The 23,808-nt window shown below is 53.5% G+C and overlaps 1 protein-coding gene across 1 annotated transcript in view; it reads left to right on the plus strand.

The window, feature by feature from the left end:
- The first annotated feature begins 5,724 nt into the window (after nucleotides 1–5,724).
- Nucleotides 5,725–23,808, plus strand: part of CPAMD8 (C3 and PZP like alpha-2-macroglobulin domain containing 8) — a 98,770-nt gene continuing 80,686 nt past the window's right edge. The window contains exons 1-8 of the mRNA XM_052643814.1: nucleotides 5,725–5,957; nucleotides 10,816–10,967; nucleotides 12,878–12,900; nucleotides 18,386–18,551; nucleotides 18,629–18,681; nucleotides 20,554–20,571; nucleotides 20,990–21,044; nucleotides 22,207–22,320. Coding sequence (XP_052499774.1) covers nucleotides 5,725–5,957; nucleotides 10,816–10,967; nucleotides 12,878–12,900; nucleotides 18,386–18,551; nucleotides 18,629–18,681; nucleotides 20,554–20,571; nucleotides 20,990–21,044; nucleotides 22,207–22,320 — 814 coding nt within the window. The remainder of the gene's footprint in view (nucleotides 5,958–10,815; nucleotides 10,968–12,877; nucleotides 12,901–18,385; nucleotides 18,552–18,628; nucleotides 18,682–20,553; nucleotides 20,572–20,989; nucleotides 21,045–22,206; nucleotides 22,321–23,808) is intronic.

A 23,808-nucleotide genomic window follows, 5' to 3' on the forward strand; every position in this document is an offset into this window, starting at 1 on the left:
CGGTGAGGGAATAAGTTCTTGCTGTTTAAGCCACCCGGTCTGTGGTCTTATATTACAGCAGCTACAGGACACTAATAAAGACCCCAGAAGTGGTTGTTGCATCTGCAAAGAGCATTCACTTCTGCCGTGGACTGGAACTGCAAATAACAACTGGAAAGCCCTCTGCCAACGTGCATCTGCTCTCTACACTGCTGTGAAATTGCTTGGACATTTTCACAGTGCAAAAGAGCAGGACACAGCATGCACATAAGCAGCATCGGGGGAGCTGGCTTTGGGGAATCTGCATGGCAGAGATCTTGTCCTTAGTGTTTGCCTTGACCTCTGCTGAGCCCTGGACTGACCATCTTAAGGTCGGGTGTGTGAAATCCACCTTCTCGTTACTGATCTTTACTAATTCAACTGCAAAGTGGAATTGAGCTGTTTGGGGCGTCTGTGAGATGCTGGAAATACAGAGTCAGAGAGGGAGGGAGAAAAAGCCAAGACCTGCCAGTGTGGGTATTCCCAAAGCACATTGTTTGCTTTTCGGAAATATGTACGCAAACAAGTGTATTTGCATGTATTTCCATATGCCATCATCGCTCTATTGAGATATCGTTGACATGCCATCAAATTTACCTGTGTTCAGCATACAGATCGATGATTCTTCATAAATTTACAGATGACATAAATTTACATCATGACAACCCAGTTTTAAAATATCTTTTCATGCACTTGTCTGCCATTTGTATATCGTTTTCGGGATCCTTCCTCAAAGTCCACCCTGGGAGGGAGCTCACACTAACCAGATGGAGAGGCCTCTGCTTGTCTGTCGAGCCAGCACCCCTAGTCCTCACACGGTGGGAGCATAGCAGACACAGGGTGAATGACATCACACAGGTGTGGGAATATCCCCCCAGTCACCCTTCCCTCCCCTCCAGGCTCCTGCTCCCCAGGCAGCGGGAGGTGAACATGCTTGGGTCTTGCTGAAATAGCCTTCCTGCATCCCTCTCCCTGGTAACTCTTCTCCCTTCTCCCCTGACCCCATCCCTGATCTTCCCTGATATGTGGGAATCACCCATGACCCCTCCTTCCTTTATCGGTCCGTCCTTCATCCCCTGGATGGACACAAAGGCTGCTTCTCACTTTTTACCACCCCTGAATAATACAACTGTGAAAGTTCTTGGCCAGGTCACCTTGAAGCATCCGTGTCCTTCCAGCCAGGGTCAAGGGTCACATGCAGTTTCAGCTTCATTAACATCACTGGCCACACCACAGGTGATGACCTGGCTGTGTCCTCCTGGGCAGCAAATGTCGCTCACCACAGCTGCTCCTGCCTTGTTCCCCCTCTGGCTTGGAGGGACTGGCCATTAGGTGCTGAGCCCCTATCTTCTGCCAGCGGTGAGCTCCTCAGATGCCATGTCCTGACTGCTGGGTGCTTGGTAGGCCCAGGACCTGCTGGCTACTTCTTACAATTGGACTGTCTGTCTTCTCCTCCCACCCACGCCCAGACCCAGATCGCCACGCCACTCATTGCTGGTGCACTGGGACTTATTTAACGATCTCTTCCAGTGGGGTAAACGCAGCCAGTTCTGCCCTGACACACGCTCGAAAATGACCACGTTCTTCACCCCAACCACAGGGCTCATGGGAAAAAGGAGGCAGGACGCCACCGGCAAAAACCGTTCTCAGCGACGCATTGAAAAAAGATAGGCATGTACTGATATCACCGTTGTACACTCATTAAATGGCTACGAAATGACATGCTTTAACTACAGCGCATATGGCGCTTGACCTTGGGAAAGATCTGAGGTTTGCACGTGGCTGTGATGTGGGGAGGCTGCAGACTGTGGGCCACTGTGCAGTACTAGGAAGAGGTTTTCTGAAATGAAAACGGGGCTGGGCAGGGTAGCTCCTAACAGCTCAGGCAGTGTCGATGTGGAGGGTTTGTGTGTCCGTGTGTGTGTGTGTGTGTGTGTGTGTGTGTGTGTGTGTGGTTTGTAGATTCCCACGTGGCTGTGGTCAGCGTGGTGCTGTTTCCTGCATTCACTCCAGGTTCCTCGCAGACCAAATCCTGCATTAGCAGTACCACATTCCATCAAATTATGTTCAGATCTTTCCCTTATGCATCCATTGTGTTGGAACAAATTTTTGTTTTCAAAACAAGCCTTTAGGGCAGAATTGGCTGTACTCCCCCCCCATGGCCAGCTTCAAGCTGCCAGGAGGAAGTCACTACGTGAGAAGAGACGTGTCATCATTAGAGAGTCTTTTCACCAACAGATTCAAAGGTCAAGGATACTCCCGAGAGCACAGAGAATAGTATGATGTAGTGAAATAATGAAGAACTGATAACTTCTGCACACATCGCTTTTATTTTTAATATGGATTTTTAATAGAAAGTTGGTATAAATTAATTTCTAGCAGTTGCTGTTGTTCAGTCTCTCTGTTGTGTCCAGCTCTTTGCAAACCCATGGACTGCAGCACACATGGGTCTGTTACCCAGTGGCTCACTCAAGTGCTGGAAATGTGTCAGTGTGGGACTCTTCGCAGTGCCCCAGTGCCGCTCACGGGGGCAGGGAGGCGGTCACATGTGTGTACTGATGCCCACTCCCACCCAGGGGCCCAGCATCCAGCAGCGAGTGGTGCTCAGGCCCCAGAGGAGTCAGACAGGAAAGCAGGTTCACTGGGACAGTAAGGTCATGGCTTCGGTACTGGGCGCCACAGAGCGATGCTGAGGGCTGGATGTCGAGGGCACAGCGGTGTGCTGCCCGCTTCCTATTCACCCCGTTAGTGAAGGGAGGATTGCTGTTCAGTCGCTAAGTCGTGTCCAGCTCACGGACTGCAGCACACCAGGCTTCCCTGTTCTTCACCATCTCCCAGAGCTTGCTCAAACTCATGTCCATTGAGTCGGTGATGCCATCCAGCCATCTCGTCCTCTGTCCTCCCCTTCTCCTCCCACCTTCAATCTTTCCCAGCATCAGGGTCTTTCCCAATAATTTGGTTCTTCTCACCAGGTGGCCAATGTAGTGGAGCTTCAGCTTCGGCATCACCCTTCCAACGAATATTCAGGGTTGATTTCCTTTAAGATTGACTGGTTTGATGTCCTTGCTGTCCAAGGGGCTCTCAAGAGTCTTCTCCAACACCACAGTTCGAAAGCATCAATTCTTTGGTGCTCAGTCTTCTTTATGTTCCAACTCTCACAACTGTATATGACTACTGGAAAAACCACAGCTTTGACTTATATGGACCTTTGTCGGCAAAGTGATGTCTCTGCCGACAGAGGATGCCTCACGCTAAATAGTACAAGACAGCCAAACATGAAACACCCAACACTGAACAGGTGAGATGGAGAGCAGTCTGTTAGTTACGCATATTCACAGCTCTGGGCGGGGTGGAGGGAAGACACAGCCAGTCATGCAGGACCACGTGGGGGTTGCGCTTGGGAACTGAGTGGACCGCCAGAGGCTGTGGGAGGCAGGCTTCGCAGTAACAAGAGGGCGGGGTGCCCCTGCTTCCCTCAGGAGGGCATGATCAGCTTATCTGGATAATAAAGTGAGGGCATTCCCTGGCTGTCCAGTGGTTGGGACTCTGCACTTTCACTGCTGTGGGCATATTCCCTGATCGGGAAACTAACATCCTAAAAGTCAGGTGGTGTGGCCAAAAAAAGAGAGAGAAAACCAAGAAAGAGAAGTCTGCTAGCTAAGATTGGGTGGGGGGCAGCTGGTTTGGCTGCCAGGGAAAGCAGCCAGGTGGGGTATAGCCTCTCTTGCCAAGTGGGGGCCAGATACGGCGAGAGCAGTGAACTCAGCTCTGCTTTGGGGGACCTGCATAGGCAGTACCTGAAATCTGAGGCCGTATGGGACAGGCAGTCTGGGAAGGAGGGACGGTAGAGGTCCCCCTGAAGGTGGAAGGAGGACAGGCGGCTATGGGATGCCAGGAGGAAAAAGACCCCAGGAAGAAGGGGCAGCGGGCACCTAGGCTGGGTGGGGTGGTGGTGGCAGTGAGTTTAGGGTCCATGGAACCCCAGAGGCGTGTGTGACCAGAGCCCAGTGGAGGAGGGAGCACATGGAGGGGCAGGAGGCTGGCCTCGAGACTGGGGAGTGGAGCCTGGTTTATGGAGGAGAAGGGGAAGGGGTGGGCTTCCCCGGATGGCTGGCGCAGTGCTAGAGAATCCGCCTGCAATGCAGGAGTCACAGGAGACTCTGGTTCAATCTCTGGGTCAGGAAGATCTCCCGGAGGAGGGCATGACTACCCTGCTCCAGTATCCTTGCCTGGGAAATCCCAGGGACAGAAGAGCCTTGCAGGCTACAGTCCATAGGGTTGCAAAGAGTCGGACAGGACTGAAGTGACTTAGCACACACGCCAGGGGAGGTGTGGAGGGGTGGGCAGATGTGAATTAAAAGGATTTCACTAGATGGCCCTGCTTGGTGCCAGCGTGGCTGGGACAGGAGCCGGGCAACTCCTCCTGGCCTCTCAGCATTGCTGCTGCCCCTTTTGCCCTCCGGTCCATTCTGGCCCCTGCACAGCCCCTTCCACCATCCGCGGCAGCAGGTCCTACCTCTCCTGAAGCCCCCACGGCCTGCCCTCTTGGTGCTCACTGGGTGACCAAGGCTTGTGGAATGGACTGGTGGGAGAGACTGCCTGGAGGACCCACTATGCCTGGGGGGCAGGGAGGGTGCAAGGGAAGCTTCTGGAAGCCGCAGGAGTCAGGCAGGCAAAAGCGGAGACAAAGGGAAAGAGCAGTGGGGGTCTGCAAGCGGTGGGGTTCTGCACAGGGTGGCACAGGGCATCCAGGAACTTGGGTGAGGTGGGAGCCACCAGAGCAACCCCCGGTTGGGACTTCTTGGCCTCGATAAACCGAGAGCCTGGAGGATTTGGGGCAGGAGGGGCACGTGGCCAGTTCTAGAGTACTAGAAGTAAGGTCGTGACAGCTGCAGGAGTCCCCCTTAGAGAGACGCCTGGAAAAGTTTGCCGCCCTTGGGTATGGTATGAAAGGGAAGTGCCCCGGGCAGAGGAACTGCAACAGTGAGGGCACCCTGGGAGGGGCAGGAGGGGGCACCCTGCTCTCAGAGAAGGAGGGGGTCCCTGCTCACCCCTGCTGTTTGCCAGAGGGGAAAGTGAAGCCCAGAGAGGGAGGGGCCTGGCTTAGGGCATCTGTGGATGGAGGAGGTGGGGAAAGGACCAACAGGCTGATGTCTGGAGGCAGCTGCAGGTCTGGAAGTTTCCCCCCTTGGCCGGCCTCAGTTTCCCCAGAGCTCAGCCCCTCCTGTGTGCACACTGAACAGGTTGCCCGGTCAAGGCAGGGGCAGGTGGGGGGCCCTGCAGGGTGTGGGGTGCAGGGCGCGCGCAGACACGGCGGCCCCCGCGTGGGGTGCGGCGGGGCTGGTCCCTGGGGGAGGGGGGATGCGGGGAGGCAGCAGAAAGGGAGAGATCCAGGGAGGGGGCGCGTCCGGAGAGAGAACGGAGCTGAGTCGGGGGGTGCGACGAGGAGGACAGGTCAGGTCCGATGAGGGGGACAGAATGGGCTAGGTCTTGGGGTGCCTCCGGGTAGAGGGCGGGGAGGGTCCCAGGAGAGCCTGGGGGAGAGTCGGTGGGTGGGCGGATGGGTCCGGAGAGGGGGCGGGGCCGGAGACCGGGAGGGGGTGAGCGGGGCGGGTCCGGGCAGGGGCGGGCCTGGGGACGAGGCGGGTCCGGGGAGGGGGCTGGTCGCCGGCTGCCCCAGCCTGGCCGGGCGCTGAGTGGGGGCGCATGGCGCCAGGCGCACGGCGCGGGGGCTGCGAACAAAGGGCCCCCGGCGGCGAAGCGGGCCCCGCCGCGCTCGGACCCCGGCCCTGGCCTGGCCCCGGCCAGGCCCCCTCCCCCGGCGCGGCGCCCCCGCGGAGCCGGAAAATGTGGGGCGCCCAGCTCGGGCCGCTGCTCCGGCTCTTGCTGCTGCTGCTGTCGCCGCGGGACGGCGTGCGCGCTGAGCAGCCCCAGGCCCCGTGAGTAGCCCCGGGGCGAGAGAAGGCTGGCTGCCTTCTCGGGGTGGGGGACGCGGGGTCTGGCTCAGAGAGGTTCAGCGACCTGTCCAAGGCCACACAGCCTCCGAGCTGGGCGGGACCTGAGTCTTGACCCCCGCTAGCCCCACGAGTAGGACTGGAAAAGGGGCAGCCTGAGACTTCAGAAGCGCCCCCGGGAAGGTCCTGGGACTCCCCAGAGCTAAGGCGGAGAGGCCACCCCTATCTCACCTCGCCCCCTTGATGTGACCAGGGCTGGCTTCTTGGGTGGCAATTTCAAGTTATCCGTGGCTTGAAGGTAAGAGGTGCGTATCTTGGCTGAGAAATGGAAGGAGAGACCTGCTGTTCGTTTTCCTTGGGAGGGCGTGGCGCTGGGGGAGGAAGTGTTTGTTTTGCTTCCACATTTTTCTTGAAGTTTACTTACAGAGCTTCTGGTGAGCCGACACAGTGAGGAGGGGAATTCACTAGCTGCTAAGGAGAATTGCCCATGAGTTGGCTTCACAGGGACTAGTCCCAGACCTGCCAAGTTTGGGTGAGCCCTGCGGGGCGTTGTGGGCTCAGGGAGCCTGCCTCCAGCTGCCCAGGCTCAGCCTTTAGTCCAGCCCTGCGTTTATGAGCCTTGTTCAAACAGCCCTTGCATAGGAGTTCCCAGAAAACAGGTCAACAGTGAGCCGAGGTGGGCGGGGGCACCTCCAGTGCTCCTCCTCTGATTCAAGGCTTTGAAAAGTAAGACACCAAACTGCAATTCGAGCCTTGGGATTACCTCCCTTGGGCCCCGTGAAATTGGAACCCAGCAAACTTTTGACCTGATGCTTGCAAAGCTTGCTCCTTTAGGATAGCCGTTTCCAGCTGAGGGGCGATTTTTGTCTCCCTGGGGTCATTCAGCAACGTCCAGGGGTATTTTGGGTTGTCACATCAAGAGGGAGGGCTTCCCTAGTACCTGCCTGAGTCGGTCAAGAATCAGCCTGAAACGCAGGAGTGTGCCTGCATGCTAAGTCGCTTCAGTCATATTCGACTCTTGGAGACCCCATGGACTGCTGCCCACCAGCCTCCTCCGTCCATGGGGATTCTCCAGGCGAGAATGCTGGAGTGAATGGCCATGCCCTCCTCCAGGGAACCTTCCCAGCCCAGACATGGAACCCGCATCTCTTATGTCTCCTGCATTAGGCAAGCAGGTTCTTTACCGCTAGCACCACCTGGGAGACCCAGGTTCAGTCCCTGGGTGAGGAAGATCCCCTGGAGAAGGAAATGGCTACCCACTCCAGTATTCTTGCCTGCGAAGTCACATGGACAGGGGAGCCTGGTGGGCCTCAGTCCATGGGGTTGCAAGAGTTGGATGCAACTTAGTGACTAAACCACCACCACCACCATCTAGAGGGAGATATGCTGTTGGAATCTACTGGGTTGAAGGCAGGGATGTTACTATGCACAGGACAGCCCTCCACTGCAAAGCATGACCCTGCCCTCCATGAGAGACCCCGCCTTCTAAGGACCAAGCTCAGAGTCCCCGAGTTGCAGAGCTTTAAACCATTCTCAGGAATGCTCGCCTCTGACTAAAGTTTCCCTGGGGGTGGGGGGGAGGGGGGCGGATCTTACCTACTGTGAGAGGAATGGAACCTCATGGGAGACATGCAGTGACCAACCTGGGGTTCCAGATTAGTTCTGGCTATAAGCCAGAGCTGTGACCCATCAGCCCAAAGGATCCCATTTTAGGAATAGCCCCAGATATCTGCTTCTCTGATCCATGTGATTTTTGTGTGAGGAATGCCTGGTGCTGGAGAAGGCAATGGCACCCCACTCCAGTACTCTTGCCTGGAAAACCCCATGGACGGAGGAGCCTGGTGGGCTGCAGTCCATGGGGTCACTAAGAGTCAGACATGACTGGGCGACTTCCCTTTCACTTTTCGCTTTCATGCATTGGAGAAGGACATGGCAACCCACTCCAGTGTTCTTGCCTGGAGAATCCCAGGGACGGGGGAGCCTGGTGGGCTGCTGTCTGTGGGGTCGCACAGAGTCGGACACGGCTAAAGCAACTTGGCGGCAGCAGCAGCAGCAATGCCTGGTGCCAGAAAGCTCCGTGGGTTTGCATACTGTTGTAAGATCCGTACTGTCTACGCTTTGCCAAATACCACCTTTCTCAGGATGGGACCTTCCAAGAGCAATGGATGAGAAGCCAGGATCAGCCCAGCTGTCAGGGCATATCAGGGAGATAGGGATCAACGGGCAAACGCTTCATCAGTTGCAACTCCTGAGGCACAGGGAAAGTTAATCTAGTTCCATCAGGTTCTTTGCACCTTTGGGTGAAGATGCTAACTCAGATCTGGATAAGGGCTTTAGAAGTGTGCAAGGAGGGACTTCCCTGGTGGTCCAGTGGCTACGAGTCCATGCTCCCAATGCAGGGGGCCTGGATTTGATCCTTGGTCATGGAACTAGATCCTGAGTGCCACAATTAAGACCCAATACAGCCAAATAAATAGATAATAAACATTAAAAAAAAAAAGAAGTCCCCTCCCCCCCAAAAAAAGAAGTCCCAAGGAAAATGAACAGGCAAATTGCTCAAGTGCTCTTCCACACTCAGCAGGTGCCGTGTGAGAGGGCCTGGGAGTCGTCTGGGAGCTGGACACATTCTGTCCTGAAGGTGGCCGTGTTCCCAGATGGCAGTGGGACAGGACACACAGGTGACAGTCCACACTGGAGTTAGATAGCCCACACCACGCCCCTGGGGTGACTGTGTGCTCCAGACGGTACATAACTGTACCGTACTCAGGATCAGAACTCAGGACCATCGCGTGCCCTTGTGCACTGCTGAGGCCAGACCACGGTCACTGCACCCGCTGGTCAGTGCTGGAACCAGGTGCTGCCCATCACATATGAAGCTCGAGACAGCCCCTGTCCATCCCAGTATCACTGCATGCTCTGTGCGGTGCTGGAGTCAGGTAGGACATACGGGATGTGGGGTCAGTACACATGGCCATCAGTGCTGGATCTGGACAAAACATCCGTGAAACCCAGGGGCACTGCATGCTCCAGCTGGCACAGCTCTATCCACAGGATCAGGGCATGCTCTGTCCACGGCTGAGGCCGAACACTGCGCACAGGAGCCCAGCCATTGCAGGTACTTCTTGGTGCTGAGGTCAAACAGATCATGGGACCCCAGGGTCATTACTAGGTCCATTCACTGCTGGGCAGTGCACCCACGAAAGTAGGGTCTTTGCACACACTTTTCGGTGCCAGAGTCCTACAGTACATGTACTATAGTATGTACATGTATATAGTACGTGTCTCCACGGACCTCTTAGCATGTAGTATGTGAAAGAGTTTGCTCAGTCATGTCTGACTCTTTGCGACTCTATGGCCTGTAGCCCGCCAGGCTCCTCTGTTCATGGAAGTCTTCAGACAAGAATACTGGAGCAAGTTGCCATGCCCCCCTCCAGGGGATCTTCCCCACCCAGGGATGGAACCCAGGTCTCTTGCATTGCAGGCAGATTCCTTACTGTCTGAGCTACCAGGGAAGCCCGTGTGGTGTGTGGTAAGAGTCTAAATGCGTCTTCCTGTGTGTGGACCTGAGGTTTTTTCCGAAAAAAGATCTTGAGAAATAGAAAATCTCTCCTGATCTCAATGTTTGGCCCACTGTTTTCCCCTTTTTCTTGTTTCCTTCTGGTACCTGTAGGGTTTTTTATTTTTGTTTTTTAACTCATATTGGAGCATAGCTGCTTTGCAGCAGGCAGGAGCTTCATTGCAACACGCAGGGTTTTCTAGTTGTGGCAAATGGCAGGTGTCTCTAATTAGTTGCCCTAGGACATGTGGGGTCTCAGTTCCCCAGCCGGGGATCGGATCCACGTTCCCTGCATTGGAAGGCAGATTGTTAATCACTGGATCACCGGGTGAGTCCCTGCTGTCTATAGTTCTGCACCGTTGGGATTGTGCTGCCAGGCTCTCAGCGTTTGCCATTGCATCAGGAGCGGGTCATGTGGTTTTGGATGAGCCTTTGTGATTTTCCAGCAAATGCTGCAAAATAGCAGGAGGTGGGGAGGACTTAGGCCTCCAGGTCAGGTGCCCTAAGAGAGCCCGCCTGGCTGTGCGATCTGGTGGGTGTTCCTTCTCCGTTTGCAACGTTAGCTTTCCCATCTGGAAAACAGGATAAGGACACCTTTCTTCCAGAAAAGTCCTCGGTCAAACTGAGGACTTTTCAGAAAGAGAGAACTGTTTTGATTTCACTGTTCATGGTGCTTTTCCTGTTCCAGGCCATTTAGTTTGTGTTCAGGGTCTTATTCTTATACTAGTTCAACACTAATTTTGTGTCGCAAGTGGCTCCTTGCTTCTTTCCACTACGTTCTAGAGCTGCCTGGTTTTGTATCCTAATCTCTCACTGACTTAAGCACGTGATTTGGCTTCTCTGGGGCTTAATTTCTGACTCTGTAAATGAGAGATGTTACCACTTCTCGTGGGGTGGTTTTGACCCTGTGGGATCCTGCCAGTTACTGAGCCTCCGGGGGAGAATATTTTAGCTTGTGGGTGCGGCATGCACAAAGGTCCTGTGGCAGAAGAAGCTGAGAAAAAAAGTCCAGAGGCTGAGATGTCGAGATCAAAGAGGGAGTATGGTGCTAGGTAGATCCGGAGAAACTGGATTCTTACGTACTAGGGGGGACGTCAGAGGTGAACAAGCCTTAAGGAGTTCACAGGTTGGTAGGGGACATAGACCCATAAGGTGACAGTGCCATCAGGGTGTGGTCAGGCTTAGGTGGGAGTCCACCCAGGTTGCACCCTAATTCAGCCAGGTGACCCTGAGACTAGGAATGAGTCAGAACCCTTCGGCCTTCACTGACGTTCTCCTCTTCTGCAGGGGCTATTTGATCGCCGCACCCTCCGTCTTCCGCTCCGGAGTGGAGGAAGCCATCAGTGTGACCATCTTTAACTCCCCCAGGGAAGTCATGGTCCAGGCTCAGCTGGTAGCCCTGGGCAAGGCAGTGGCGCAGAGCCAGGGAGCCATCCAGGGTAGGTCCCTGGGGTGCCTGATGGGGCCTTCTTCTCCCTCTGCAGAGTGGCCTTAAGGGATCAGGCAGCGTCGGCTTCTTCCCACTCTGCCCCGGAACACCGTCAGGGGAAGGAGGGCAGGTTGTCTTCTCCCCACTTTACAGATGGAGAGAGTAAGGCCCAGGAGGGGCAGTCCCCTGTCCAGTCTGGAAAATCAAGGTGCTTGTTCCTCAGCAGCTCAGGTTCAGTGGGTGCCCATCTGGGTAGAGTTGGGCACCCTTTCAAGTCAGCTTTGGCTGGAGGTGGAGAGGGGTCCCAGAGGGAACCTGTGACCTTTTCAGACCTTTTTGTGAGCTTCTAGCACCCCTGAGATGTTGGATTCAGACCTGGCTCACAGCCAGCCTGCCACTGAGTTGAGTTTAGGCCCCTTAGTCAGTTGCTGCTCTACTTTCCTCCATAAACTGCAGATAACAGTGGTGCTGGCCTCCTGGACAGAGGTGTGGAGAGCAGGTTCCAGCCACAGGGCCTAAAGTCTAGCTGAGCAGGTAACTCATTCATCATACAGAATGAGGTGCAGCCACAGGAGATACCGAGAGAGGATGTTAGGTCTCCAAGGCCAATAACACAGCCCCTGTTTCCCAGGGGAGCGGGGAAGGAGTGCAGGCTGTCCTGACTCCAGGGGCCAATCCTGAAACCCAAATCTGGTTGGCTTCAGTCGCTCAGTGGTATCTGGCTTTTTGCAACCCCATGGACTGTAGCCCACCGGGCTCTTCTGTCTATGGAAGTCTCCAGGCAAGAATACTGGAGTGGGTTGCCATTCCCTTTTGCAGGGGATCTTCCTGACCCAGGGATCCAACCTGGGTCTCCTGCATTGCAGACAGATTCCTTACTGTGGTCGCCACCAAGGAGCCTGGTGGGCTACAGTCTATGGGATTGCAAAGAGTCAGACACAACTGAGTGACTAACACTTTGTCAGCACAGAGAGTTTATGGGCTCTTCGTAACTGGAAAAGTCCTTTGGCATCAGTGGGCCAGCCTCCTGGCTCTACTTCTGGATGTACCTGTTACTCCCCAAAGCTCCGGGGGACTAGCAGTTCCAGAATCTCTGGGAAACTTCAGGGGTTCCCTCTAATTGGCCCAGGTTGGGTCATGTGCTCAATCCTGAACCAATCCCTGTGACCAGAGGGAAGGTCTATGCTGATTGGCCCATTTTGGGTCATGTGCTCAACTCAGACCCAATCCCTGTGACCAGGTGGACCATGCTGATTGGCCCATTTTAGGCCATATGCTCAACCCTAAACAAATTGCTATAACTAAGAGGAAATCTTGTGTAGATTTGCATAGAGCCTCAGGAGAGATGAGCAGTGCCCCACTAGGAGCTGGGCAGTTGACTCCTCCAAGAAAGCAGAGAATGGACACTGGAAGGCAAAACCAGTAGATTCCGGCTAGTCCTAGAGGCCAGAGAGCCCAGACAAGTGTCAGACAACAAATGAGTCATTTGGGTAGAAGAGAGAGGTTGATGGGAGTCTAGTTAGATCCATTGGAGTAAGGTCCACTGGGGACCTCAGACTCCTCTCTCTCCACCCTCTCCTTGGTCCTCTCCGATGGAGTTTTCTCTTTGCTCCCTTCACAGCTTACCCTGGGCAAGGGCCGGGGTGCAGTGAATTAAGTATGCAGGCTGGCCAACCTTCCCCTGAATAGCTCGGCTTTGTCCATCTCCTCTGGTCTTCAGTACTCGCCAGCTTGGAGGAAACCTCTCATTTCTGCCAGTCCCAACCCAGCCCAGGCCAGACCAGCATGACCCAGGGTGTGTGTTTGTCCACAGAAAGTCCCTCTGGGTTGAGAAAACCCTTGTTGGTAAGGCTGCGTCTCAAGGAGGCAGAAAAACACAGCTCCTGATGTAACTGTTTTCATTTTATTTTCATATTTTAGATAAAGGAACCATCAAACTCAAGGTAAGCCGGTGAATTTTTAAAATCAGAAGCCCTCCCTTGGGAATAAAGAATTGAGTTGGAATGGAACAAGAGAAGTTGCATGCGTTGTGAGAAAAATCATTAAGGGTGATGTTAAAAATAAATAACAAAGGGAAAGAAAGATTAGAAAAGGAGAAAACCCACCCATAATCTCATGCCTCCTACTTTTTGCATTTTTATGTTTCCCATAAATCTTTGTTCACATAAAGACATTTTCTTTCATAGTCGCAATTAAAGGGTCTGTTGTCTTCCCTATTTTCTCTCAACACGTTGCATAAACGTACTTCCATGTTTCCACATCCCTATAATTATAATTTGCCTCCTATTGTAAATAGCATCCCACTGCGTCTCTTTTATATACTAATTTACTAACACCCCCCGCCCTCACACACACAGTTGTACATGCTTAGATTTTTTTTCTTGTTTTCAGGATTTTGATAATGTAATCCAAAAGTTGAGAGCATATTTGTGCATGGAGCTTTATTAACTTTCTGGATGCCTGCCTTAGGCTGAACACCCCGAAAGAAGAACTATCAGATCAGGATTCAACGCTCTTGCTGGGTCCTGTTTTGTCTTAGAAGACTCAGCAGTGCGTGTGCGCGGCATCACTGGCTATACATTAGGGATCAGATTTCCTGCAGCCTTGTTGACACTGAATATTATTATTTTAAAATTATTTGACATATCAAACTGCATGTAGGTCATTCTCTGACATGGACTTTTTAACTCGAGTCCTTGGATTTCAAGGCAATCATAAGCCTTGAAATTGTCGGCATTTTCTGGGTTAGCTCATCCTTAACGCTTACCAGATGCTCCAAGGAGTCCCTTGTTCTCAATTATAATGTCCCCTCCCCTGTGCCTTTCCCCAGTTATTATAATGAAGTCCTAGGCGATTCCTCTTCCAAGGTATGGGATGCATCATTAGCATCTCGTTGCCATGGGGCAGTTTTCTTCCTGCCCTATTGTTAATGTTAGAATAGAATTCTTTCTCTAGAGTTCCCTCCAGGTGGAGGGGGCTGATACTTGCAATGTCCCAAGACAATTTTGGTTTTCACAACTTGGGGAGCAGGAATGGGGGTTGCTACTGGCTTCTAATGAGTAGAGACCAGGGATGCTGGTCAACATTCTAAAATGCACAGGATGGCCCCTCTACTGAGAATGAACCAGCTAGACGTCAGCATTTGGAAAGCTCAGGATAAATAGGCTAGAGCCACCCTTCCTGGCTTCCTGTGAGCAGATCTGCTTCTTTTGAATCAGCAAGTGGGGCTGTCATATCCACTGATAGATGAACTACTTAGGAAAAAAAAGGAAGCCTTGTATATTTTATTTAGAGAAGTACCTTTAATGAAGCATGTGTGCTTGCTAAGTTGCTTCAGTCGTGTCCAACTCTTTGTGATGCTATGGACCATAGCCCACCAGGCTCCTCCGCCCATGGGGTCTCCAGGCAAGAATACTGGAGTGGGCTGCCATGCCCTCCTCCAGGGGATCTTCCCAACCCAGGGATTGAACCCGAGCCTGTCACAGTTGCTGCATTTGCAGGCAGGTTCTTTGCCACTAGCGCCACCTGGGAGGCCCCTTAGTAAAGCATACTACTCATTAGAAAAAAAGAAAGAAAGCAAGGCTCTCCTGACAGGGTTAAGATTATGTGCTGTCCCTGACTGCCCAACGGCACTTAAGAAGGCACTCTTCACAGACTAGGTCCTGGGTGGAGGCCAGAGATGCTGCTCAACACCTTAGAGAGACAGACGCTCCCATCCCCACCCCTGCAGAGGATGACTCAGTCCTAAACATCAGTAGTTCTGAGGTTGAGAAAGTCTGCTCTGTGGAAACACCGTCTGGGCAGCAGACATGAGAGAAGCTGCTCCTGTGGGTGTCGGACCTGCCCCTTCCACCCATTGCCCCACCCACCCCCCTGCCCTGCCTGCCTTGGGGACCTGAGTGCTTCCAGGGACACATTTTAGAAACCAGTGCTGTGGGACCCAGGGTTACCACTGGGTAACCTGCCCAGTCTGTGCCTCGTCTTCTCACCTGTGCAGTGAGGATGGCAATAAGAGGTCTTTAATGGGGCTTTCAGGCAAACATGCCTAAAACCTCGTGATGTTGTATTCCAGTTTTTCAGACTTAACCCATGCATCTGTGTAACCAAGACCCATTAAATCCCAAGCATGAAGTTGGACACATTCCTTGCTCTCAGCCTCCAGCCTCACTGGTGGTGGGTAAAGGGGTGGGTCAGACAGGAAGCCCCCAATTACATAAATGTGATCACTTCAGAGACTAGCAAGTGTCCTGTTTTATTTTAAAATATGTCAGGGAAAGAGGATGCTGAGGAGTCGGGGCAGAATCTAGAATCACATTTTGTATGGCAGGAGGGCCCCTCTGAGCTGAAACTGGCGGGAAGCGACATGCGGAGGAGGGCATTCTAGGTGGAGCGAATAGCCAGTGCAAAGGTCCTGGGGCAGGAAGGAGGCAAAGTAAGGCAGCCAGTGGCCCGGAGTGGAGCCAGCTAAGAGCCCCAATAAATAGTGGGAGTTAGATCCCCAGTCTGTGGAGTCGGCCATGACCCGAATTCCTCTGCGTCGGGCGGTTTCCATTTCAGAGAGGAACCTGGTGCCTGTCACCACCATCCATGGGGTCTGTTGTGTACCGTGTCTTTATAGTCGTGGTCACCCATCGGCACTGTGATGTGCTGGAAACTCAGAGGGTCCGGTGAGTCTGGTGGCTTCTCTCCCAGGATGAGTTTTGCATGCCTACGGAGTCTGGGAGTCTGGGACCCACACCCAGAGCCCCAGCGGCCTCCCTGGCCTGGAGGGGCAGGGTGCTGGGCGTTAATCTGGGTGGTGGACAGGCCTGCGGTAGAACTGGCTCCTCCACACAGCCCTCCTCAGGCTGCGGGTAGGCAGTCTCAGGGAGCCTCGTGCTTTAGCCGGACCCCAGGCCCCCCGCCTTCACCCTCAGCTGGAGGCATAGCACCAGCTTTGCCTGGCCGTCTCCCTTCCTTGGATCTCAGCCCCAAGTCCTTGGCTGTCACTGATGCTGAAGGAGTGAGGGTGAATGATGGAGGTCAGGGGTGGGGAAGGGGATCAACTCAGTTTAGAACATTCTAGAAAGACCTCTGGTGGTTGGCAGGTAGTGAAAGTGTTAGTCGCTCAGTCATGTCTGACTCTGCAACCCCATGGACTGTAGCCCACCGGCCTCCTCTGTCCATGGAATTCTCCAGGCAAGAATACTGGAGTAGGTTGCCATTCCCTTCTCCAGGGGGTCTTCCCGACCCAGAGATTGAACTTGGGTCTCCTGCATTGCAGGCAGAGTCTTTATTGTCTGAGCCACCAGGGAAGCCTGCCTCTTAAAGTTGAGATTTTAATTGAAAATGGTGGCTCTGTGGCTTTCGAGACCTGGGGCAGGTTCACTGCATGTCCCCAAGGGTCACATTTGATCCTTTCTGTTCTCAGGGGCAGCTTCTTGGTCCCTGCACCTCCAAACCACCTGTTGGCACACAGCCCCCGAAATCCCCCACCAGCTCCCTCCTACCTGTCCATGCCCACTCCCCTGGGTGGCCTGAGAATTTTCCCTCGTTGCATGAAGGTCTTTGGCCAATGCTGAGAGGTTTCCAGAAACAGAAGCAGGTAAGGGTTTTGGGGTCAGAGCAAAAGGATTATCCTCAGGTTGATCCTGAAGATCAACTGCAGTTAGGAGGGACCCAACTGTCCTGAGGTGCGCCCTCCTGAGGGTGGCAGGTGGGCAGGCAGGGAGGGTGTCTCAGATGATGTTCACAGCAGACAAGAGGGGCAGCCTGAGAAAGGCGCTGGAGGAATGCAGAAGGCCCTGCCACACCTCGCCCTCATCCACCAGGTGGGCACACTGGCGTGAGGATGATCCGATAATTCAGCAGTCCACTTAGAGGGGTTCCCAGTGATGGTGACAAGGGTCTTTTCTTTTCACCCTTTGAGGGACCACACGGGGCTGCTGACAACCACAAGAGGAACACCCCACGTTTGGATGGTCTTAGGGACTAGTGGTTCGTGTGGCTCACAGTGTGGACTGCTGGCCGCTGGCTGCCCACCTGGCATCGCATACACGGTGCTTGGCCACACCCGGGGAGCCGTGACTTTCGTTCGCTTTAACCACAAAAGGGGCTTCTATAGGTTACGACTCACATGCATGGCTGTTCCGCTCATTACTTAAAAAAAAAAAAGGCATTATATAGGGAGGCTTCCATCCCTAGAACGTTGGAAATTTTGCCCAAGAAAAATGTGAACTCCTGGGCAAATCCTTAAGACTGCAGTGGAGCTTTGTTATTATTGTTTTATCTGTCTAAGGTGGCAAAAAAGAATTTTTTTAACCACTTTAACTGTTTAATTTATTATTAAAAATTTTTTTTTGTTTTTTTGGCCATGCTGTGAGACCTGTGGGATCTTAGTTTCTGGACCAGAGATTGAACCCGGGCCCTTGGCAGTGATAGCACCAAGTTCTAACCACTGGACCATCAGGGAATCCCCCTACTTTAACCGCCTTAAAGTGGACAGTTCAGTGGTGTTTAGCACATCACAGTGTTGCGCGATCCCCACCCCCATCTAGTCCCAGGGTAGGGAACTATTTTGTCACCCTAAAAGGAAACCCCATCCCCATTAGCTATCACCACTTCCCAGCTCCCTCCAGCCCCTGGTGCCCACTGACCTGCTTTCTGTCTCTGGATTAGCCTGCCCTGGACATTTCATATAAATGGGATTGGATAATGTGTGTGTGGTGAGACAAAGCAGAGACACATACATTATTTATATATATGACATATAAAACCTATGTGATGTACCACGTATTTATACATACGAAGCTTCCCAGGTGGCTCAGTGGTAAAGAAGCTGCCTACCAATGCGGGTGACATGGGTCCGGTCCCTAGGTCGGGAAGATCCCCTGGAGAAGGAAATGGCAACCCATTTCCAGGGGCCTGGCGGGTCACAGTCCGTGGGGTCGCAAAGAGTCAGCATACGTGTATACGAAGGGGCTGGGGTCTCCATCGCCACCTCTTCCCAACTCACCAGCGAGGACCGTATTTGGGTAGGATGTTCTACATAGCCCTTACGGTAACTCCAAGGCTAATTCTACAGGGCTAAGAATGTTTCTGCAAGCTTGCAGTGCAAGGAGAGAAGGCCTGTCATGTCAAGGTGGACCAGCATTTCTCAGTCTTGGTAGCGCTGACATTTGGGGCCGGATCATTCCTTGCTGCGGGGACGTCCTCTGCGTCTCAGTGTCTTGAACAGCATCCCTGACCTTCACCCACCAGAAGCCAGTAGCACCCGCTCTCTGCAACTATGACACCTAAAAATGTCTCCAGAAACTGCCAAGTGTTCCCTGGGGGGAACAGTCACCTCCGGGTGTGCTGCCCTGACTTAGACCTCCGCGCTGCTTTCTCAATACCTGGATCCCTTCCAGGGTGACACTCCCTGCCCAAAGCTCCATGCTCTGCCTGCAGGTGCCCACGGGCCTCCGGGGCCAGGCCCTCCTGAAGGTGTGGGGCCGTGACTGGCGGGTGGAGGAGGGCTCCCTCTTCCACAACCAAACTTCGGTGACCGTGGACAGCCGGGGAGCCTCCGTATTCATTCAGACTGACAAGCCGGTGTACAGACCCAAGCACCGAGGTGGGCGGCCAGCGCGGGCTTGGGGGGAGGGCCGGCTGTGGATGGGAGCTGCCACACCCCTCTCTCCTTTCTTCCAGTGCTCATCAGCATCTTCACCGTCACCCCAGACCTGAGGCCCACCAGTGAAAAGGTGAGATCGGCTTCTAAAACCATGTGCCCAGACTCACCCACCGGGGTCCAGCCTGGCCAGGGCCATCATCTACAACTTGCCTTCCTCCTGCCTCTTCCAATTTCTACCTGCATTCTTGGTTTCTTCCCAGGGTTCCACATCCACTAGGGGAGCCAGGAGGGAGGTCTGTGTGACAGAGACCACTAATGCAAGGGCATTAGTGGAAGTGCTTCCTCCAGAGTTCCCCACGGTCGCCAGTGGTCCTCCATATGGGCAGCTGCCTGTTTTTCTCTGGAGGTTGGTTGAGGGCCTGAACTGGGTGAAGTCCAGGAAGGATAAATCACAGGACATTGAATTCAAAGTGCAAAGGTTCCCGGTGCCTCTGATATGGACACCCCCGAGCTGATGGGGCTGTATCCACGTGCACAGGGTCAGCCACGCATGGGACCCAGCAGAACGTGTCGTTGGGTTCAGGGGGCACAGGTGTGCCAGCAGTTGTCCTTCCCTGGAGCCAGTGTGGCGTGTTCAGTTTGGCAGTGATGGGCACCAGCTGGAAGCCAGACTCCAGGCTGGTGCTGGAGGTTCAGAGATAAAAGCGTGCATCCCAGGCCTTAAAGGAACATTGCATCCCTAGAAACAACCCAATTGCCACCTGCGAGGGCTGCTTAGAGGAGTTGTCCTTGTTGGGGTGTCGAGGAGGAGTCTGCGAGGGAGGGCAGGGCTGTGATCGGGAGCAAAGAACAGAGACCACTAAAGGGGGCTCAGCCACCCTCATTGCCATTGGCAACCGCGTGAGCTTGCTGGGCGACTTACAGGGCAGAAATGCATTCTTTCCCAGTTCTGGAGGCTAGAAGTCTAAGATCAGGGTGTGAGTAGAATTGATTCCTTCCAAGAACCATGTGATGTAAGAACTGGACATAAAGAAGGCTGAGCACAGAACTGACGCTTTGCAATTATGGTGCTGGAGAAGACTCTTGAGAGTTCCTTGGATTGCATGGAGATCAAACTAGTCAATCCTAAAGGAAATCAACCCTGAATATTCATTGCAAGGACTGATGCTGAAGCTAAAGCTCCAATACTTTGGTCTCCGGACGTGAAGAGCCAACTCATTGGAAAAGACCCTGATGCTGGGAAAGATTGAAGGCAAGAGAAGAGGGCAGCAGAGGATGAGATGGTTAGATAGTAGCATCATTGACTCAATGGACATGAATTTGAGCAAACTGGGAGATAGTGAAGGACAGGGAAGCCTGGCGTGCTGCAGTTCATGGGGCCGCAGAGAGACATGACTGAGTGTCTGAACAACAACAGCAAGGACCGTGAGTGAAGAATCTCTTCCAGGCCTCCCTCCTAGGCTTGTAACTGGACCTCTTCTCTCTTTGTCTTTGTTTTGTCCTCCCTTCATTCCCATCTGTTTCCAAGTTTTCCTTTCTTATGACACAAGTCCTGTTGGATTGGGACCTATGCTTTGTCGCTGTTTAGTCACTCAGTTGTGTCTTCCCCTTTGTGACCCCATGGACTGTAGCCCGACAGGCTCTTCCACGGGGTTTTCCAGGCAAGAATCCTGGAGTGGGTTGCTATTTCCTTCCCCATCCAGGGGTTGAACCTACATCTCCTGCATTGCCACGCGGATTCTTTACCACTGAGCCACCAGGAGAGCCCAGGACCTATGCTAGGGACTTTGAAATCTCCACCATAAAGACCCATCTCCATATATAGACTCGTTCTGAGAATTGAGGCTGAGGACATCACATTTGAATTTGGGGAGGAGTAGGGGGCATCATTCAACCCATTATGGCACCTGAGCCTGTCCCAAGGGATGAACACTCAGCATGTACAGAGGGCGCCGGTCTTTCAGGAGGGTTTGCTTATGGCCTCTGTCTGTCTCATTTGCAGCTGGAAGCTTACATCCTGGTGAGTGTCCTGCCCCTCTGCAGCTCTGGCTTGGGAACAGCCTACTCTCTGCAAGACCTGGTCTGTCTTTGTGCACTACTCCCCCTCCGGGTTGATCCCTGCCTGCCCCGGTGCCCCACAGGCTGAGACCGGGTCCAGCCCTGTCCCTGACTCAACCCTGGGATAAGCTGATGCGCGTCTGCCCATCTCTGTCGATTTTCAAGCACCTCCCTAGATGGGGAGTCAGGATGACCTCTTCTGGCCTCTTGTCTTCAGACATGTCCCTTCTATGCCCCGAGCTTCCGTTTGCTCGTCATAAATAGCTAATCTTGGGACCTGCCTTGACGCGTGTCCTGTCCTAGAGAGGGGCTTGGAAGGTCCTCGTGCATGCCAGGCACACGTGGGCTGACCTGAGCTTATTGTGTGTGTCATCTTGCAGGACCCCCGAGGCTCGCGGATGATGGAATGGAGACACTTGGAGCCCTTGTGCTGTGGTACATCTCTCTTCTCATTCCTTCTGTGGTTTGGGGGCTGCACCTTAGGGTGGCAGATGTGATAAAGCTTCCAGGAAAATAGGATGTGCTCTGCCTCGACACCTGCCACGCCTTTCCTGGAGCATGGGACCCTCTGCCCACCTTTCTGTCTCTGGGATCCCAACTGAGGCTCCTCCCATAAATTGGGACCTTTCTGGAATATCAGGGCCTTGTTTGTTGGCACCCCTCCCTTCTTCCCGCTACAGATCTTCCTCGTCTTCACCCTCTACCCAACACAAGACGCTTCTTTTCCAGCTAGGAGTCAGAAGGCTTTGCTTTGGCTGAGGAACTGGCTTTTTTTTTTTTTTTTTTTTCTTTCTCTGTGACAGTGATCTCCTGGAGAAGGAAATGGCAACCCTCTCCAGTATTCTTGCCGGGGAAATCCCATGGTCAGAGGAGCGTGGCAGGCTATAGTCCATGGGGCTGTAAAAGAGTCAGACACGACTGAGCGACTCAGCAGGCACGCATGCCTGTGACCACAAGGGCCATGTAACTGACATCTCCTTTTGTGCTTTGGCCCTAATGGAAGTGTAGCAGGGATTTGGGGAGACTGTGAACAGTTGTACACCTCCACCTGGGAGATGCATAAACACGGCAGAGCCCTGAGTCCTCTGTGAGTCAAACGCAGAGTACGGGCCTCCAGCCAACATGGTGCGTCCTGGTGGTTGGTGCAGCGTCACACACGCCTCCAGATCCCCTGGCCTGGCCTTGACCCCTCTCCATGTCCCTCTTCTTGATTCTGAGATGCCTGGGGAAGGCTGCCGAGTAGGAACAGGGCTTGTGCGACTCTCTGTCCCCGAGGGAATGACTCAGGTGGAGCAGAGTGGAGCAGCTGGGTGGCCTGTTTTCCCTGGTTCATTTGGCTCATGGCTTGCACTTGGCTTTGGCCTCAGGGCTCCCCCAGGAACCCTAAGTGCGGCCTCTCCCTGCTTCCCCAACTTAGTCTATGGAGGAGGTGCTGACTCTGCACAAACCCGTGCCAGCCTCGGGGTGGCCTTGAGCTTCCCTGAGGGGCCGTGCGGGGAGGGGGAGAGGCCAGGTTCCCAGGGCACCTCACCACCGGATGCTGGGCTTTCTGCCCACGCAATTGCCCCAGGATGAGGGGGAGTCTGTCTTCACACAGGCATCACCAACATGACCTTCCCCTTGTCTGACCAGCCGGTACTCGGAGAATGGTTCGTTTTTGTCGAAATGCAAGGCCACGTGTACAACAGGTCCTTTGAAGTTCAGAAGTATGGTAAGTTGGAGAATCTTAGGCTCTTAAGATTTCAGACTTGGGGGATCCACAGTCCCAGTGACGACACAGATAATAAGGAAGAGAAGACGGCAGGAGCCTCATTTACTGGGGGCTCAGTCGGGGCAGGCATGAAGGGGAAGGCCGGGCCTTTGTCGTGTCTTTTTATGTGTTATTTATCTGTGGCTGTGCTGGGTCTTCCTTGCTGCACGCGGGCTCTTCTCTGGTTGGGATGAGCAGGAGCTCCTCTCCAGTTGCGGTGCCTGGGCTTCTCATTGTGGCTTCGCTTGTTGCTGAACACGGGCTCCAGGGCATGCGGGCTCAGTAGCTGCAGTACGTGGGCTCAGTAGCCGTGGCTCCCAGGCTCTAGAGCACAGGCTCAGTAGTTGTAGCACGTGAGCTTAGTTGCTCCGCGGCATGTGGGATCTTCCCGCATCAGAGATCGAACCTGTGTCTCCTGCATTGGCAGGCGGATTCTTTACCACTGAGCCACCAGGGAAGCCCCTCTCATATCCTTCTTATGATTTTTTTTTTGGCCATGCCACATGGCATGTGGGATCTTTGATCACCAACCAGGGATTAAAACCTCACCTCCAGCCTTTGAAGCACAGTCTTAACCACTGGACCACCAGAGAAGGACACTGTCATGTCCTTTCAAAATAAATCATGGTAAAATATGTGACCTCATATAAGTAGAATCATAATATTGGTCCTTTGGTGGATGACTTATCTCATGGAGCATAATGCCTCAGGGTTCATCCATGCTGCAGCACGTGTCAGAATGGCCTTCCTTTTTAAGCCTGTCTTTTCCTTTTCTTCTTTCATCCTCATCCTGAACCTATGAGATATCTCCATTTTACAGATGGTGTAACTGAGGCTGAGAGAGTCATTAAGGAACAAGAGCCGGGGAGTACACCTGGGCCAGAGTCACATACTGTGGCTTCTTAAATTCTTAAATTAAATTCTTGCTTAAATTCTCCCTTAGCGGGTCATGGGTTTCTCTTCCTTTCATGAAGAAGGTCTTGAAAGGAAAAGCCATACAGGAGAGGGTTATAAGTTGCAAGCAACGGAAGCCTGGTGCAGACTCAGTAAGCACAAGAAAAGGGCTTTACAGGCTCAGGTAACAAGCTCTAAGGACCAGAGTCTTCATGTTCTCTCTGTTCTGCTCCCCGGTGTCCATGTCTCTGTGGGCTGAGCAAGGTGATGAGATGGGCGAGTGTGCCCAGGGCAGCAGAGAGGGACTGTCTCCAGCCACAAGCACCGTTAGGATGTCCATAACTGGTCCAGAAGCCTGGCTACTGCTGCACCCCTGGGATGGGCTGGAATTGGCCACACTCAATGCAGATGGCCTAAAACTGATGAGATATAGTCCCCTGAGAAAAACAGCGTGTTGGTCCCTCAAAGATGGAAAGTAAATGTGGCCCACAAAATCCCCAGAGAGCTGCCGGTGCTCAGCAAGGCGTAGTGTGGATTCCCTTGATGTCAGCAGTG

This window comes from Budorcas taxicolor, chromosome 7 (genome assembly GCF_023091745.1).
Source record: "Budorcas taxicolor isolate Tak-1 chromosome 7, Takin1.1, whole genome shotgun sequence".
NCBI classification, from domain to species: Eukaryota; Metazoa; Chordata; class Mammalia; order Artiodactyla; family Bovidae; genus Budorcas; species Budorcas taxicolor.